General features: G+C 40.5%; 1 protein-coding gene across 1 annotated transcript; it reads left to right on the forward strand.

Moving 5' to 3' along the window:
* Positions 1 to 111: 111 nt before the first annotated feature.
* Positions 112 to 9,395, forward strand: LOC125882002 (C-C chemokine receptor type 1-like). The gene is made up of 3 exons (XM_049565604.1): positions 112 to 239; positions 500 to 702; positions 5,949 to 9,395. The coding sequence occupies exons 2-3, from the start codon at positions 521 to 523 to the stop codon at positions 6,802 to 6,804; spliced, it is 1,038 nt and encodes a 345-aa protein (XP_049421561.1). The 5' UTR covers positions 112 to 239; positions 500 to 520; the 3' UTR covers positions 6,805 to 9,395.
* Positions 9,396 to 18,555: the final 9,160 nt, after the last annotated feature.

The following is an 18,555-nucleotide window of genomic DNA, read 5'->3' on the forward strand; positions in this document are numbered from 1 at the left end:
AACAGATGCACTTGCTCCGTCTGTGTGAAGACAGACAAAGCAGTCCAGGGAGGAGACTGTGGCTCTATGGGTGTGTTGATACAGCCAATCCCTCCCCCTTGCACACACTCACACACATACTTCTGTGGTACTTCCTCAGCTGGCTGATTTATCATGGAGTGACTTGAACTCAGTGTGAGTCAGACAGCTCTGGCCTTCAGAGTCAGACAACAAGCAGAAGCGTCTCTGCTGGCTAGGCGGTAAGTCAGCTCAGCTTAGCATGATCCTCATTCCCACAAACATCTGCTTTTATTTCCTGTGCTCCTCTGAGATTCTCAGTTAAAGGCATTGTTTTGTAGCTCTGCTTATTTGCATGGCTTACAGAGGCTCACATGCAGAATTTTATAGTTCATACACCTTAAAGCTTTTCTAAAGGATTGATCATTTATCTTTTCAAATTCATGCACACTGCATCATGTTGTAAATGTTATGTTTGACACTGCTTTGTTGTTTCTGGCAGATTGTCCTCCTGACATTTAAGATGGCTACTGAAACTATAACATATGATTACAACTACGAAACATCCAGCGATGAGGAGCCCCACGCCTCACCGTGTAATTTGAGCAATGTCAACTATCTCGGAGCCCAGCTATCCATCCTCTACTACTTTATGTTTGTCCTCAGTGTCTGTGGCAATGGGCTGGTCCTGGTCATCATCCATCGGTGAGTGGACCAACAAAAACTCTAAGGCTGCCTTTACACTACCATGTCTTGATGCCCAATTCCGACTTGTTGCTTATATCCAAATTTTTCCTGACTGCTGTTTACATGTTCTATTCACCTTATTTTAACGGAGACATGGAGGCAAAACAGAACTTCCAGTTTTTTTTTTCGACACTTCGGTCCAGCACTCTTGATCACTGTGTAAATGTCCCACGGTATTTGCTACTGCATGCATGGAAATATTTCCATTACTGAAAGCAATTTTAAGGACTAACTTTAAATATTTGAAGTTAATCGTTAAAGAATAAATCACCTGGAAAGCTGGCGCTGCTCCACATAATTTAAAGGTAACTTAGCCTACACAGAGCGGTGGAAGTGTTCGTGCAGCTGCAGTCGTAGATTGCCAGGAAATATCCAATCTGTCTGTTTAGATTACAGACCTATTGGCAGATATCTGATTCATATCTGATATATTTCCACATATGAAGGAGGCCTGAATCTGATCTGACAATATCCGATATCACACGTTTTTTTCCTGTTTACACATTCATGTTACAGATCCGATCTGTGCCACTTGAGAGGAAAAAATCGGTTGTGATGGAAAATTTGGGTATTTGGTATTGCTATGATGTATGATGTGTGTTGCTCCAGGGAGGACAACAAGTGTCCTTATTAGTCTCAAGAGATGTTGTGTTTTAGGAATGCCAAGGCGCCACATATTTTGACTGTTGATGTGCATGTGTTATGGGAACTATAAAGATAGCAGGGCGAGAAGACTTGCTAGACGCTCGCTCACTGACTGACTGTTCATGCGGTTGTATGTTTGAGTGTCTCCATTCATGAATGCTTATTAAACTCAAGAAAGACAGCCGACGTGTGAAGACTTTTTCTTTAAACTGTTCATTAAATAGTAGTTTTGCCACCACACGGTATTGGGCCACTTGAACCATGTAGTGTAAAGCAGGCTTAAGTCTACATGAAAACACCGAGAACACACTCGGTGTGTTCAGAAAGGCAGAAAAATAAAATGTGTATTTTACAATCTTGACACATTCACAAGTCACTTGTGGTTCATTCAGAATGGGCCAGTGTCCCACTTTTGGACCGCGACCCACCAGTTGGACACCACTGTTCTAAAGTACACACGTTTACTATAACTTGGGAATTACAGTATCATATATATACATTACTAAGTACTAATTAAAGATTGTGTGTGTGACATTCAGGGCATTTACGTAGCAAAAAAATTACTATTTGCCATGTAAATATATATAGTGGAGTTATGGTGTCCTTCCATGTTAATGCATGTGTGTTTTCCACTGGCCACCTCATCGCTGCCGCTTTGTACTGTGCTCATACAGAGGTTACCAATGATATCGGGACGTTATTGTCTCAAAAGTAAAGCACCCGCCCTCTGGTGGTGATGGCCAAGTAAAGTATTTTCTGAGCCCACTAGATGGCACTTTTTGTACAACAAAAGGTTTAAAGCACACTGAATTGCCATTCTTTGAGCCTCTCTCTTTAAACCATGAGCCAAAACCAAAATGCTTCATAAGGCTTCATCTGGCCATCACTACCCTCTGGTTCCCTCCTTGTTAACAACTTTAGCTCTGTCAGCACTGTTACCGTAACTTAGCACTGTTTAAGGAGTTAGTACTGTTAGCTGCTAGCTATGTTGAGAACTGTGTCCAGAAAAATTCAAACACCCTGAGTTTTGTAAAGAGCTGCTTTAAGGTTGTAAGGCGTAACATCTCAGTCGTGGTTGATAATGCAACACTTATGGTTACTGAAGATAAGTGCTGTGTAATGATACAGGAAACACCTCTTGTGCAGTTACTTTGTCAAAAATACAGCATCAAAAGAGTTACGTGTTTACAGAGCAGCCACACAAAGTGATGTGGTAGCCTGATGCAAGGGCGTCCACTGTAGTGGCTTTACACAAAAACAACTTTTTAAATAGCTGTCCACTGTAGTGAAAGCTATGCGGTAAAGGGCTAGTATACTGGGTAGTTTGAGCTTAATGTTGCCCTGGTATGAACAAAATTTTATGGAGCAGGCATAACATCTACAGGCTAACAGGCTAACAGACACTGAGTCTACTGTTTGACTCCATGAACAAATCTAGCAACTGCAACTGCGGAGTACGAGCAGCGGAGTGTGACTATTTCCTGGAGGCCAGTGCAAACCTGGTACAAATTGAACCTGCAAAAGAATCAGCTGAAACAAATTGTTCATTTATGTTTATTAGCTCACTGTGCTTTGCTCTTCCCTCTTCTGGTTGCATCACTCCCTTGCAAAGATCATCCCAGACCCACTGAAGAATGCTAAATGTTTTGAAGGCACATTTTTGATTGCAGTCAGCACACACCTTGTGGACAAATACAGGCGTCTTCAAATTAAAAGCCACCCCATGTTTTGCCATGTGGAGCAGCAGCAGTGGGAAGTGTTCGGTTCCTGTTAGCAACAACTTAATTCAGCTCTGACATAGTTGTGAGATAGTAAACAGTGAGGCTGATATCAAAGAAATCAAATTACAAACACAATGACAGTACAGAGCCAACGCGGAGATGGCGGACCCCGCCACTAATGAAAACAACTGTAAAGAGAGTTAAAAACCAGGTCTCTCTTGAGAGTCCATGTCTTAATGAGATTACATGTTTAAATTAAGGTTAAATAAAATAAAAATAACAACTTGACACTTGATTCACACATCCTTGATGTCTTCACGTCTGGAGTGTTTCTATAATTCTGTTTTTTTAATGCAATTGAAGCTGTATTTTAGGAGCATAGTTTAACTACCCCATTAAATGAGTAGACAAAATATCAGTTTGTAAAATTACCTTCACATACAAATGATTTTCAACTCCTTCAGCCAGAAAAATGTAAAGAGAGATTTTAAAGAATTTAGTCCACTTGCTGTATTCGACTCTGACATTTGGGAGGCAGAATGTACAGAGCAGTTCTATGACAGGCTTCAGTTCTACACCATTTGGGGCACAGGTGGATATGACTGGAGATGTCATCAGGTTGTCAGAAAAAAGACACACTGGGAGAGCATGAGATGGAGTCATACCAGGAGCTTCTTATGCTTGTGTCCACAGAGGGAGGAGTACAGTAGCTATCCAGCAGCTAAAGTTCCTCTCTCTTTGTGCCCCCTGAGTTACCTCCACTCTGTCACTGTCTGCCAACTCTGCTTCCTCCACCCTGATCTCCACCACTGTTCTCTCTACCTTTGCGAGCAAACAATTTTTGGTGGTCATGGAAACACAAATGACAATGTCAGAGATGAGCTCAGCAAAGTGTCCCTGGGCCTCGGACTGTAAGGAGTGTTTATAATGCAGTATATTATATCGGGTTGAAGAGATGCTATGTCAGCTGCACGCTGACAGGGTGAGAGCTGTTTCTATGGCTCCATTCAGAGCTCAGAAATTACAACTGAAAACTGTAAACTGGCCTCATTTTCCTTTTTCCAACACTGCTTTAGTGCAGTTTTTCCAACCATGGCAAATACTGAAATTAAATTCAGTCAATATCTTTATTATTCCTTGATGCATTGACCTCTGAGAATAGAGGTTGTGATTCACTGCAGCCGCAAATGTTTGTTTTCTGTTCATGTCTGTTGGCTTCCATGTCTGAGCTTATATTTGCAGTATGAATTATGTTTCTTTGGGCTAAACAATATGGAGAAAATAATTCCTCAGTAACAAAAGTGTAGTGATAATTCACATTTATAACACCCTTCAGGGTTCTTGAGGGGGATTTAAAGTTAGATTATAGCTGCTGCGCAGCGATGGGTCGGGTACAGACATTGTTAGGCAATTCTGAGCAACAAGCAGAAGAATTGGAAGACATTTAGGAATTTAGCAACACAATCTGCCTTTTGCATCAGCTGAGGCTTGAACTCACAACCTCTGAGACTAAGAATCAATTTCTATCTCACTGAGCTAATTAGTCAGTGACAATTCATGTGTAGCTTCACAAACTGACTACGCCAGACGTGCAGGTTTAGCAGCTGTCCGTGCATGGAAAGGCAGATTTGAAACCACTGTAAAAAATTCAGTTATTAAGACAAAAATCTGAAAATACACATGTTGCATCTAGACAGCATGGAGATGTTGGTAATTTGTTTGTAACAATGATTGATTTGCTCCATAAGTGAAAAACTGATGTTTAAAATTACCATTTTTACATTGACTCCAATTGTTCACATTAGAGCAAAATTCAAAATGCTGTCAAAAATTCAGTTTTTGAGATAAAATTCTGAAATTTGCCACACATCATCTACCATGACTCTAGAATTTTGTCATTTTTTCATGAACATTGAAGATTTATTTAGCAAGAATTTGCATGTATATGTTTACAGTACCGTTTACAGTCAAACATTTTGATGCACTGTAGGCTCAATTTTTGATAAATCGAAAATCTGAGAAACAGTTTGTGTAGGACAGTCTGAAGATGCTCTGTAGCAAGTCTGGTGTCAATTGAGCAAAAATTGTGGGAGGAGATAGGTTTAAAAAGTTTTACAGTTTTTAAGAAAAACAGAGTGATGGACTTCATAATTTTTAATAGGTTTAAATGTACAAAAGTTTCTTCAGTATTGGGGCTACAGTTTGATGGAAGTTGTGAAGTTGTAGCACGTATGGTTGATTTGTTATGAATTTTCAAAGTTTTGAACTTTAGACGCTTGCTGTAGCGCCACCATCAGGACTATTGGCTTGAGTTTACAGCTGAGGATATCTGGCATGAGACTGGAGCTTTGTGCAAAGTTTGGTGAGTTTTCACCCATGGGAAGTATGATTTCCTCAGAAGAAGAAAGAAGAAGAAGAAGAAGAAGAAGAAGAAGAAGAAGAAGAAGAAGAATACCTAGGATTACAATAGTGTTCCTAAAAATGAAAGCAGATCAAAATAAGTAATATTAAAAAATCATATATAAATCATTTAAAAATAATGTTTCACCCCAGAATTAGAATTGGTGTGTTGATAAGTGATAATTTTAAGGGTTCTTTCTGGCAGGACACGATTTGTCCCAACTCTTAAGAATGGGCGGTATACAGATGTTCTCACACTGTCACCCAAATACAGCTGTGTGCAGGTTATTTAAATTGATTGGTTGGTTCCAGTCCAACAGCTTCAGCAGGTTTCTAAAATATAAAGAAACCACCTCAAGTCAGCGTGAACCATCAGTGTCAAAAATGCCAGCATTTAGTCTTCTTCTCTACCTAACTGTTGAAATGATCCCCTCCTAGGTTTGAGAAGCTGACCACTGTGACCAACATCTTGCTGCTGAACCTGGTGGTGTCCTCCCTGATCTTCATGAGCAGCCTTCCCTTCTGGGGAGTCTACTTGCAGCTCTCCTACTGGAGCTTCGGCGAGGCCATGTGCAGGATTGTCGGCACCGTCTACTATCTGGGCTTCTACAGTTCTGTCCTCTTTCTTACTCTTTTGACCTTTGACCGACACCTTGCAGTTGTGTACTCCTTGACTGCGTCGCAGGTGAGGGGTCGAAGCTATGCTGTAATCTCTTGCGTTGTGGTGTGGCTGGTCAGCGGCCTGGCGTGCATCAGACCGATGATTATCCACACCACTTTTAAATTTCTGAATACAACATACTGTCAGGACTATCCTGCTTTAAATTTAACGTCTATTGATGTGGGACTGCTGAGAAAATCTGGATTTTACATTCAGCTTATCCTTTTCTTGATCTTTCCTCTGGCTGTTATTATCTACTGCTACGTTAGGATTGCTATCACTGTCATGACATCCAAGATAGTTACCAAGTTCAAGACAGTAAGGTTAATATTTGTCATTGTCCTGATGTTTTTCACATGCTGGACGCCATACAACATTGCACTGATGATGCAAGATAAAGCCAGTGAATGTGAGCAAAAGAAGAAATGGGCTTATGCTCTTGAAGTCACTCGCGTCATGGCCTACACTTACTTTTGCATCAGTCCCATCTTCTACACATTTGTTGGGAAAAAGTTCCAGAACTATTTCAGACAGCTGCTGGTGAATCGTTTCCCGCAGTTAAAGAAGCATGTGTCGGTCAGTCAACAAAGCAGAACCAACATGTCCACAAAAAGTACACGAAATGAGCTTTAAGAATGGGAACCCCTTTGTTTCTCAGGACTTCCTGGGTTAAAAACATACCGGTAGCAATCAATATCTACACTTTGGTAAGCTATGTTGCTCATAGTTCTCAAGCCGTTTTGTAAGTCCAGTTCAAATTGAAGCTCCTGTCACGTTTTTATTTGTCGTCATGGAACAAAAAAAAAAGTTGACTAGAGAAGTACGTTTAGGTGAGATACAAGGAAAGATGGTTCCCTACAGAAAACTACATATCCTCCTGCACTGTAAATACAAATTGTTTTGCCTTTTGAAGCCTAATGGAAATGTTCAATCGTGATGCTCCAGTGATTTGCAAGGCTTGATCTTGTTTGGCCTTTCTGTTGTGGTCGTTCATTTACAGATAGGTTTTGCTAACATACAGCCCTCTGTTGGTCAGAAGGTTGATTAATGAAGCTCTACATTAATCAAGATCTGTATGCTGAGTGGCAATTTTTAACTTCCCGTGCCAACATTTCTGTGCAGGACAGCCATGGTGTCGTGTCCCAGAGTTCTATGTTCCCCAGCTCTATCTGCTATTAAAATGACTCATTAAGGAGATTTTATGTTCTCAGCAATGTCTTTTCCAATCACTCACCTACATTTTATAACCTTTACTGGTATTATAATCCTTGAAAAAATCTATATCCCTTCATTGCTTTGCAATATGAACTACAAAGCTAGCCATTACCGAGATTAAGATGTAATTTGAGTGCTCCAGGGATGACGTTTTTCTGAAGGCCAGTGTGGATGTTAGCTTTGTTTCCCTCGTCATAAAAGTCTATGGAATTTCTCCACTGGATTTTGAATTATTGCGGAATATAACCTCCTACATGTTTATTTCATCAAGAAAATCTTTACAATAAACGATATGCTATAAACAAACTACAGCACAGTCGCATGATTTCATGTCGCCGCCACAACAAGGCTGTAAAGGCGTGACCTTCTGTAGCCTCAGTTAGCCACATGTCATCAAGACATGTAAAAGCTTCACAATGACGTATTTTATGACGTAGAGCAAATCGTGAAGCTCTCTTAAGCTTGTGTTAACCACAGACCTTGTTTAAGCCATCTAACCAAAAACCGTAAGTGCTAAATCATAGGCAGCTGACGTCTCAGGCCTCTTGGATGAGAGGTGAAACATCGTCAAGAAACTCAAGCAAGTCCAGTTGCCTACGATATAGCGCTTAAGACTACCGTGACCTGGGTGATTGAGAATCTTCACCTACATCTAACAGAAAATCCGTTCAAAAACACTTTGACTTAGAGACGAGGAAACTAGTAAAATGCTAACTCATTTACATGTTTTAGGACTCATTCCTGGGGCACTCCATATTAGGAGACATAGGAATCTGGCGACTTAGACCCTGGGAACGTGGGTTTGATCCCAATGTGGGTACGGTTATTAAAGGGATAGTGCACCCAAAAATGAAAATTCAGCCATTATCTACTGCAGAGCTACAGGCTACAATGAGGCGAAAAACAGAGTTCAAATGATGTTTTTCCAAACAGCTTTTTATGTCGGGGCTTCAGGACACTTGGATCACTACGGACGAGCAGTATGGAGATATTTTGTGGTTTTAATTATGTGTTTTTGGACGTTTGAATCTGGGGCGCCGTCAGCCTGCATTAGGTGGAGTTGTGTTGCTACCTCCTCTCCCCTTGGATCTCCACAAGGGATGTGAGGACTCTAAAACTTCACTTGAGCCTCCCTCTGCATATGAGTGAGTAGATAATGGCTGAATTTTCATTTTTGGGTGCACTGTCCCTTTAACTTGTGGAATAATATGGACATGAACTCCAGTCTCCCACATGAAAGAGATGCTATTTGTGTCCATCCATCACCTCAAAAGGGCACACTCTCACTCCTTGCTTCTGCTAAGCTACATTAAGTGCAAACTACTTCTTGTATCGGCAGTGAATGTCGGCACTAGACATAAATGATGTGATGCAGATTTGTTCAGCATGGATGTCATTAGTAAAGTTACTGAACCTACAACTGTATTATGTGCACCTCTTGAAAACTGTGACTACACATCGTGGCTATGGCGGCTAAAGAGATACCATGTGGCGAACTGTAATACTACAAGTCTGCACTGCCAGTAGAGATTTTTGATATTGAAGACAAAATTAAAGAAGTTGAACAAAGACAGACTTGTGCAACCATCCATATATAGCGTGCTTCTCCAAGACAGTGATTCAAGTGTGCACACTCATTGTCCAGTCATTTTCCACATGGTCTTGAGCCTGCCAACAGCTGTTTGTGACTATATTTGTGTAGATTTTGTAAATGTTTTAATCTTGTATTGATTCCTACATTATTACCTTTTAAAGATGTGACTCGATAATGAATCATGCCCTTTGTAAAATGCTTTTTAAACTATGTAAAAAGAGCTGATTATGATGTAATATACTGATTCATTTCTTGTCTGGTGAAGTTTTATTTGAAGCACATTTTACATGGAAAGAAAACAGTGAGGAGGCTGCACCAAAAAAGAGGAGTTAAAAGCTTAATGTTTTGCTGTTTTTTGTTTGAGTTTGCTCTTGCACGTGCCCATGTAAATCTACACTGTTTGATTAAATCTAATCTTTTAAGTCAGTAGGCTGCACGTTTCTCTTTTTTCACACCCTTAGAGTTCTGCAACACTCAGCACTGGTTAAGGGTTGGAGTGGACCGCTGCCTGCCACATCAATAAGAATTTAAGTACAGAGCTAAAAATATCTTCATGTGAACAGCTTGAGTCCTTGACATACTGCTTGAATGCTAACAATGTTTTCAGTTGTAAGTTTAAAGGGTCAGTTCACCCGTCACAAAAAAATACCAGGGCTCCTTTAGCTTTTGTACTCCACCCCCATTTTGTAGCAAAAACGCCTAAAATGACATTCTCAAATTAAAATGACTGTAGCTTCTGAACCGCTCTGACTACATGCATGCATGAGGTCTTGCCAGGAAGAAAACTCCCGGAAGTTTCTTGTGAAAGTGTCAGAGACACTCTAGATGATACAGAGACAGAGTAATGGGCCTCTGAAGTCAGTAAAAAAATTGAAGATAAATAAATAAATAAATTAAAAATAAATAAAAAATATAAATAAAAGATAAATAAATTGCCTAAAATAAAATAAAAAATGTTTTTCAGGATGAATAACTGTCTGTGGCTTCAGCTGAGCAGGTAAATGACACTGTGGGGCTGTAGGCACACTATCAATGAACACTTGTTTCAAATTTGAAGAAGACTGCTCAAAGTATGACCATTCTACAGTGTTTTTACCATGAAAAGATCCAGGCGGAGCTCCAAATGACAAGTGGGTCACTCGGCTTCAAAACAGTACTGTCAGTGATCAAACAACACTCAGCCAGCTTCAAACATTGTACCTTATTGAAATCAGGTGTGATTATGATAGCTGATGTTGTTTATGACACAGAAACACCATAAAATATCACCAAATAAAGCCATATGAAACGTGAAAGTTATGATCCCACTTTCTAGACGGTGTATCTCAGCCAACAATAGTGGTAGGAGTGAGACTCTTACCTTTTATAAAACAGCTAAGTCCTCGCTAACAGCTCCACATGAGATCACGAGTAATCCTTTAACTTTTCCCGTCGAAAAACAGCATGACATGACTTGTCACCACTCATCACGATTTTGGACTTTGTGTGTTTAGGCTGCTCTGGTGCGAAATACAGAATAAATAAAAGAAAATCAATGTTATTTTTTAAAAGTCGAGAGCTTCCTGAATCCGGCAATATCAAACATCACATGGTTTGATGACGCAGTGTGCCTGGGAGATACCATTTAACAGAGGAGGGGGGAGCGAAGACATCGGTGTCCTGGCGGAGTTAGAGAGGTGGGGAAGTTAGATTTAGGACTTTTTTTTGATGCCACTTGGAATGATATTCAAGACCTATTTTACAAAACACAAAACTGAAGGAAAAGAGAATGAATCAACATCAACTTTTTAGGGTTCAGACACAATTTTACACAATTGTTTCTTTATAACATAAAACATGACTTGGCTTCATCTCACTCTGCATGTGGTATTCCACTGCCTTAATTCTTATCTTGCTGAGTCTGAAAAACGTCTTGCATGAAATACACAGAGCCTCATGTGCATTGCCGTGTACAGGTTTCAGCCATGACACAAAATCTTGGTTTGAAAGCCAGTTTTTGTTGAATCTGCGCTGAATTTACACTTCTTGTCCAGGGTACAGTGACAGCGAGGTAGCAGACAGTGGATCCCCTGCTCTGAGCATCCTGGGAGGAAACAAACTATGAGTGTTGTTGGTTCTGTGGTCTTCATCTGTGTGATGTTAATGCAAAGCACTTGATTAATTATATTTAAAAAAAAATATATATGTTAACAATTTCTTGTGACATTTGACAATACAGTACAACATCTTCGCATGTCTGAACATTTTTAACACTTTTGAAAGACTGAAGACATTTGAATACCAATTAAGGCCTTAAATTTGGATGAATGAATTCAACGCCTTTGAAGAATTTTTAGTCATTTTAAGGTACGTTCCTAACCCTAACCTCTGTGGCTTAGGTTGATTACATGAATCAAATGCAACACAGTGTGGGTAACTTATATACAAATGGTCGTTTGGGGGTTAAAGTACTCCTTTATGGACAGTATAACTGCCTCTGTTCTGGAACACATTTCAAAAGAGGACAAGCTTAAGGTTTTACTTAGATATCATACGTATCATTCTATGAGAATGCCTTGAAACCGTTGACATTTTAGGATTTTAGTTAGTTAAATACTTTGATTTGTAACTTAAAATCTGCAGAACTACTGAACTTCCCATCAGCCTCAGCTGTGCTTTGTGTTGGGTGCAAATCAGCAAATGTTTCCTATTTCCTGGCAGTAGCACGTAGCAGTGCCAACCCGTTACAGATTTAACTAGCAAAAAAAGTATCTGAAGAAAAGAATTATTTGTTCATTTTTGGCTGACACTAGCTGAGAAAACTGACAACACAGTCTGCAGCTCCAAAGGAAAATTTGCAGTGACACAGAGCTGGTTGAAAATCGTCAGTGTGGGCAGTGAATAAATGGTGATTGGCTTCCCAGCGTACCATGAATACACATAACTCCTTGTGCCGGTGGAAGTCCACAGACATTGATGATGCGTTTGCTGTCATCTTTTGCCAAAAGATGGTCAGGGAACTCCGGGAGCTCCAGGTGCTCGCAGCACCGGGGGAAGCTAAACACCATTCATCATAAGACACTGCACACACTGTGATGACAAAGAGCTGGTTGAAAATGGGCAAAGTTCCCCTGTAAATCAATTAATGTTTAGCATTTAGCTCAAAGCTAACTACAGTGTCACAGAGCCACCAGCACAGATGTAGACAGTCTCCTTTAATTGTAATTTCTGCAGATGGAATTATAGTCACCTTCACTGTATTGAGGTGGCAAAAAACTTCGAAACATATAAAAACCTGGACAAAAAAAAAAAGGTCTACATGTGAATTTTCAGTATTGAATCTGCTCTTTATTTTAAGATAAGAGAGCAGATGTAGCCTGCAAATGGAAATAATGAAACCAATCATTATTTAGCTTATCGTTTCAACCATGGTTGTCAAAACCATTATTCATCATTTATTAGACTCTCTAAGTTTAGTCCTGGCATGGCTTCTGTTTTAAAGCTGTGTCAGACTACAGTCTTGCCTCAGCGCCTAATTTTTCCTTCTTTGGCACTGCTGAATTTCACCCTGTATGCTGCTCTGTGATAAATTGTAACCCAGGCTTAAATTTCTGCCATTCTTTCCACTGCAGGAGAGAGGGAGGAAAAAAATCAAGCTGTCAAGAATGAATAGGGGCTTCAGCAGAAAGTAATGCTTTTAGATAAGAGGGCTTTCTCTCCATTTTTCTCTGGTATTTCACGAGGAAAGTCAAGGCCAACGCTAGAGCCTGATATTATTGCAGTAAAGATAATCAGATTAAACATGTTTTGCAAACGAGGGAGGGAAAGAGGAAGTGAGGTCTTGTGCAACACAAATTCTGTAGAATCTGGGGGAAGTGTGAAATATAGTTTGACACAAACGCACCCGTGTTGTTGTATTCACCTGTATAATCCAATATTTACACAGTAGTGTGAGGTATTGAAAATAACAGGTCAGATACTGAGTGTGACCTGCATGTAAACAACAACAAGCCACCAGCTCACTGTTACAGCAGCTTCCCACCGGCTGCTAGGGAGGTGACTGTGTGTGTTCTATATCATTAATCATCTCAGTCATCTGGGAGGGTCAGTGTGCTGTGCTACAGTAGCTGCAGTGTAAATCTGCAGCTCTTTCACACAGAAAAAGAGGAATCTTGTAAGTTAATGCGTGAAAGAATTATCAGGAAAATGTAAATCTAAAGTATCATGAGTAAAAGTAGTCAGTGCAGAGAAATGGTCTGTAGGAGTGTTATACCATCACAGATTAGATTATAATTACTTACGCATCAATATTTAAGACACATTTAACTCCAGTTAGTGGCTGAGGTGGAGCTGGATTTTAGCTATTTTACATAGGGCTGCAACTACTGATTATTTCCTTGATGAATGAGTTTGGAAGACTTAAAGAACTAGTAGCTTTGTCACCTTCTACCTATGCCGATCCTCAATGCCTATGTGCAGTTTCACATAGATTGACCACGTCAGTGAGTAGAAAAACGTGGGACAGACAGAATGACTGACTGACAGAATGACACACTGACAGTTTCCGTGATTATGTACAGCATACCATACCATGACTTAGTCATACCAAACATTAGGAAAACAACAACATTGGTCCACAGGGGGAGCCACAGCGATCGGTCGCATTTTAGCCATTTTGAAGCATTTTTCTGTTGTTATAGCGCCACCCAGTTGCCAATTAGAGTTAAATTTCTCCAGTCACCTTGAGGCGTCCTGTTCTACATATCTACCAAGTTTAGTAAAAATCCATATGGCGGTTAGGCCTAGATAAGAAATGAGCTCTCTAGCGCCTCCATTTTGTTTGATGGGGTCAATAATGGAGGGGTCCCCTCAGATTATGTGTGGTCATATGCCTACAAAGTTGCGTGGTGATGGGTGAAACCCTTGAGATGTTATACACCTTTATGTGATGAGCCACGCCCTCCGCAATATTCATTGCCTTATAGAAGCTCAGTTTTAGGAAGTTTTCCAACTTTTGCCAAGAGGGAACTTTAGATATTGGTCCCTAGATTATGTTCACCCAGTTTCATGCAGATCGCTCAAACTTCCTAGGAAGAGATCCATTTGAAGTGTTTTTCAAAAAATTCAAAATGGTGGAAAATCTATATAAGCGGAAGTTATGGGTTCTTGAGGCAAATGTGTTCCTCATGAGGAGAGGCATCTCTGTGCAAAGTTTCATGTCTCTACCACATACGGGGCATGAGATATGCCCATTCAAAGTTTGCCATTTCACTTGGTTGCTATAGCGCCCCCCTTTGGCCAACTGATGTAATATTGCTTCATTGGCATCCTCCCATGACCCTCTACCACTGTGCCAAATTTCACATGGATTGACCAAGTCAGTGAGGAGAAAAACGTGGAACACACACACACAGACAGAGTTTTCCTCATTATATAGTAAGACAAGATTATGGAACCACTTTTGGGCAACGTCTTATTCAAACCTGGCAAGATGGACGCTGGCTTCCAACAGTGGGCAAAGAAAGGGATAAGTAAAATTTCTGACCTATATAGAGAAGATGTTTTAATGAGCTTTAAGAAATAAAGTGGAGAAGGTGGAGCAGCATTTATGCCTTGATAGAGTGGAGATTTCAAAAAGTGGACAAAGTTTGCTGCAGCCCCCAAAATCCCCTCTAAGAATGCTATAGCTAGCAAGCTAACCAACATAGAGGCTATTTGCAAGCTAACATTCGATACTGTACTGTATACTGTGTGACTAAAAACTCTCAGATTCACGACACATTGTCTGTAGAAGTGAGAAGGTGTCAGACTTTAGTTTTTAAGAAGTATTTTCAAAGTATTCTAGTGTATGAGACATTAAAGGGATAGTGCACCCAAAAATGAATATTCAGCCATTATCTGCTCACCCACCCAATTGATTGTTGATGTATGTGTAGGTGAGTATAGCTATTCGTAATGCACCATAAGCCCCATCAGTCAACCTCTAGTTTATAACTGAAGACAACACAAGACATCACGTTCTCACTCCGACCTCGTCACATATTAATGTTTGGTCATGGACTTTCCATGTTCACATATGATGAGCAAGGTGCTCTGGTTGCATAGGTTGTTGACGTTCTGGGGCGCCGTGTCAACTTCTGCCTGTTACATGCATTGTCTTCTTTCAAAATGCATTGGGCTTACATAGCCTACCTAATGTACGTACAAGTGGGATACTGAATCAATGTATTAAAATGAAAATGTTATCTTCCATGATGGTATGTGGTGACTAGTAATGCACTGAAGATAGGTTTCATGGGGTGGGCAGCACCAGCTGTTGAATGTACATGGACTACAACAAAGTGTCACAGAGAAACTGACACCATATTTTGCTAAATGTATCAAAACTGAAAAGGTTCAACAGGTTTGATATATTTACATGAATCAGCTCGAAGGAACTCATACTGTTAAAAGAATCAGTTTGCTCATATCGGCTTTGAATGCTTGGTTTGGTCTGACCAGTGGCCTAAACCTCTAAACTGTTCAGTTAACTGTAGCAAGATAAATCATCACACTTCAGAGGCTGAAACCAGGAAATGCTGATAAAACTTCTAAAACCATGAATCAGTTATCAAAACCATCACCAACTCTTTTTCTGAAAATTGACTCATCGTATAATTAACTAACCGCTCAAACCAGAACTATACACAGGCCTCTGGTGGGGAAGGTACATTTTCTTAAAGTTCTTCAGAGGCTTCTTTCTGTGCCAACTTTGGGTTGAACTTAGAGACATGTTTTTTGGGGAAGTGAAGGGGTGGTGTGTGCAAAGTCAACATGACACATAAAACAACTATGGCCACATTTTTAGGAAATATGGCAGGATAAATTTGACCACAATTTTAGAGAGAAAGATGAACTAGTACCAAAGAAAAGGGAGTGGATTAATGTGGTTGGCTGCTATTTGACCCTTGTGGTAGTGTGAGCTGCCCAAGAAGGGTGGTCTTAATCTTGTTTATATCAAACTTTGGTGTGGTTTGTTTGTCATGTGAATTCAAAGATGACAAACCACAAGATTGTGTGACAGCAGATATGTGTTTTTTTTAGCAGAATTTCAAATTACTGTGTTGTAACCTGCTGATTAAGAACAGTCAAGTCATCAGTTTGCTGAACGAGCTGAAAGCTACAGTGTGGTAACATGTATGCACATCAGCACTGATTTTCCCCTTAAAAGCCATAGTCATTCACAAGAGTTCTTGGGAACATGTAGCAATGACAATGCAGGATGTCTCTAAAAGATAGACTGTATATAAAGATGAATGGCGCATGTCCATTTCCTCCCACTGAAGCCAAAATATTCCGCTATGCCCACTGTCATCTTGCCCTGGTGACGTCATTTGGAGCCAGAGTCTGCCCATGGTAGGGTTAAGCCTAGTTCACATTACAAGATTTTCACACTGATTTTGCGACGCGGAGACTATCGTAATCTTTTGAGTGTTCATACCTGGTGACTTGTGTTTCTGTCAGTCTCGCCAACTGCGTTACGACCTGTGTGTGCACGTCATAAGATTTCTCCACCGAGCCCTCGCCGACAGAGCCCCAGATAACGCAGTGACGTCACCAAACTTGGAGACGACACATCGTAAAGGCATGGATATTCTTCCCAGTGTTGAATCAGATCTGTCTCCAGGGCCTGGGTCCAAACACAACACGCTCCCCGTGATCCTGTGGACACCGCCATTGTTGTTGCTTGCCGGCTTGTCAGTGTTGCCAGATCTTGGGAGAGAAACAAGCAACCAGGGCTATGGAAACAAGCCCAAAAGAAGCGACTATCATGCGTTTAAATAACTTATTAGACGGATATATATAGAGAAAGGTGATGTTTAGAGAGCAAGCCCAAATAAGCAACTCCACTTTAGAAACAAGCCCAAAGTTGTGGCTAATAAGCAGACCTGGCAACCCTGCGGCTTGTCCTCCTCATATTTCTTTCGTCCTCCTGCGTGCTGACGTGGGAGGCATCCCGCCTCTCATTGGCTGATGCTCTTTGTCAGTCGTGTCACACTTCTCCAGTTTTCTAGCATGCCAGATATCCAGTCCCAGTCTCAGACGAGGGGGCGACTTGCTTGTAGGCATGTTCACACATGAGGACTCGTCATGGCAGATTATCTGCCGACTCACCTCCGACCCTCTGCGACGTCAAAATCGCGGTGAAAATCGTGTAATGTGAACTAGGCTTTACAATGCTAACGTGCAGATGTTCAGCAGGTATAATGTTCTTTCATTTCAAGGTACAACCACCAACACAGGTTCAATTAATGCTTCTGTCAGAGAAAAAACAAACAAATATTCGGTTATTACTTACCTTTGAAGAGTAATCATAATCCAAAGATTGACATTATACCAACATGCAGTCTTCATGTACTCCCAAAGGTCCAGATGATCTAAATCCAGCAAACTATATAGTCCAAACACATTATTACATCCACAGATATCCACAAACTGCCGTTTCATAGTTTCAGCCATGTTTCTACACATATTCGGCCGACTCCTTGCTTTCATAAATGTTGGCTGAACTCTGACCTCTTGATTGACACTTTACATGAGCATATAGGAGCTTCCATACACACAGTCTAGCTGTGCGTTCCAATACCCATACTGCCATACTATATAGTATGCCAGGAAAAGTTTAAGTATGTCCCATTGCATAGTGTGTCAAATGCAATATGCCAAAAATAGCAAGATGTCCTAATACATCCGGTCAGATTTTGCTGTGTGTTTGCCAGCGTTCTTTTCTGGCCATTCTGACCCACAATCCTCTGGGCAGCGGACGATACGTCACATCTACGGTCAGAAGTCGCAATGATGGATGACAGCACATTCAGATGTGACCAGTCAGTCACCAGAAAAATAATAAACAGGAATATTAATTGTTTAATTGAATAAAATAATCATAAATATAACCAACAACAAAAGGGCATAAGTAATAAACTGTGTCGAGAGAAATATATCACCTGTGTAACTTTACTATCATGAATATTAAATGTTAGAATCTGCACTGTATGCAGTTATTAGTTATTGCAAAATAACAACATCAGAGCCCTCAGCTTGACCTCTGTCTGCGGCAAGCTTGGTGACCAGCGTGTTGTTTTATCTCCATGGTAACGAATATATGAGTAAGAGGGTAGAAACGTAATGTAAAGAGGAAGTAGTATGTCTCAACTGTGCATATTATGCTGAATGTCCCTTTGGGATGAATAAAGTTCTTTCCAGTCTATTCTGTACTGCATGCAACTTTTTAAGGGCAGCTGCAACAAACTGACTTTCCACGTCCACAACGTACAGAGTATCTTGGGTGTGTTGGTTGTTGATGTCCTGGGACGCCTTGTCAAGTTCTTGTCTTTCAAGATACACTTCTGTTTTCACAGGAAATTTAACGTTAGTCTCTTTTAAAATAAATCACAACGTCGGTACAACACTGCAAATTAACGTTTTTCTTCCTTCAACAACAAACACACGTGGTTAGGTTTAGTAAGAAATAACAGGGTTTGGCTTTAGAATCTTACGGGACGCGAACACCGCTCTCTCGGGTGAAAATTGGTGTTGGACTGCACCACTTGGAC

Source organism: Epinephelus fuscoguttatus, linkage group LG21 (assembly GCF_011397635.1).
Source record: "Epinephelus fuscoguttatus linkage group LG21, E.fuscoguttatus.final_Chr_v1".
Taxonomy (NCBI): Eukaryota; Metazoa; Chordata; class Actinopteri; order Perciformes; family Serranidae; genus Epinephelus; species Epinephelus fuscoguttatus.

Bases quoted from the DNA above. Each gene is read 5' to 3' on its own strand.
- LOC125882002 (XM_049565604.1), top strand. From the start codon at position 521: ATGGCTACTGAAACTATAACATATGATTACAACTACGAAACATCCAGC. The intron at 703-5,948 runs GTGAGTGGACCA...ATCCCCTCCTAG, and splicing joins GTCCTGGTCATCATCCATCG to GTTTGAGAAGCTGACCACTG.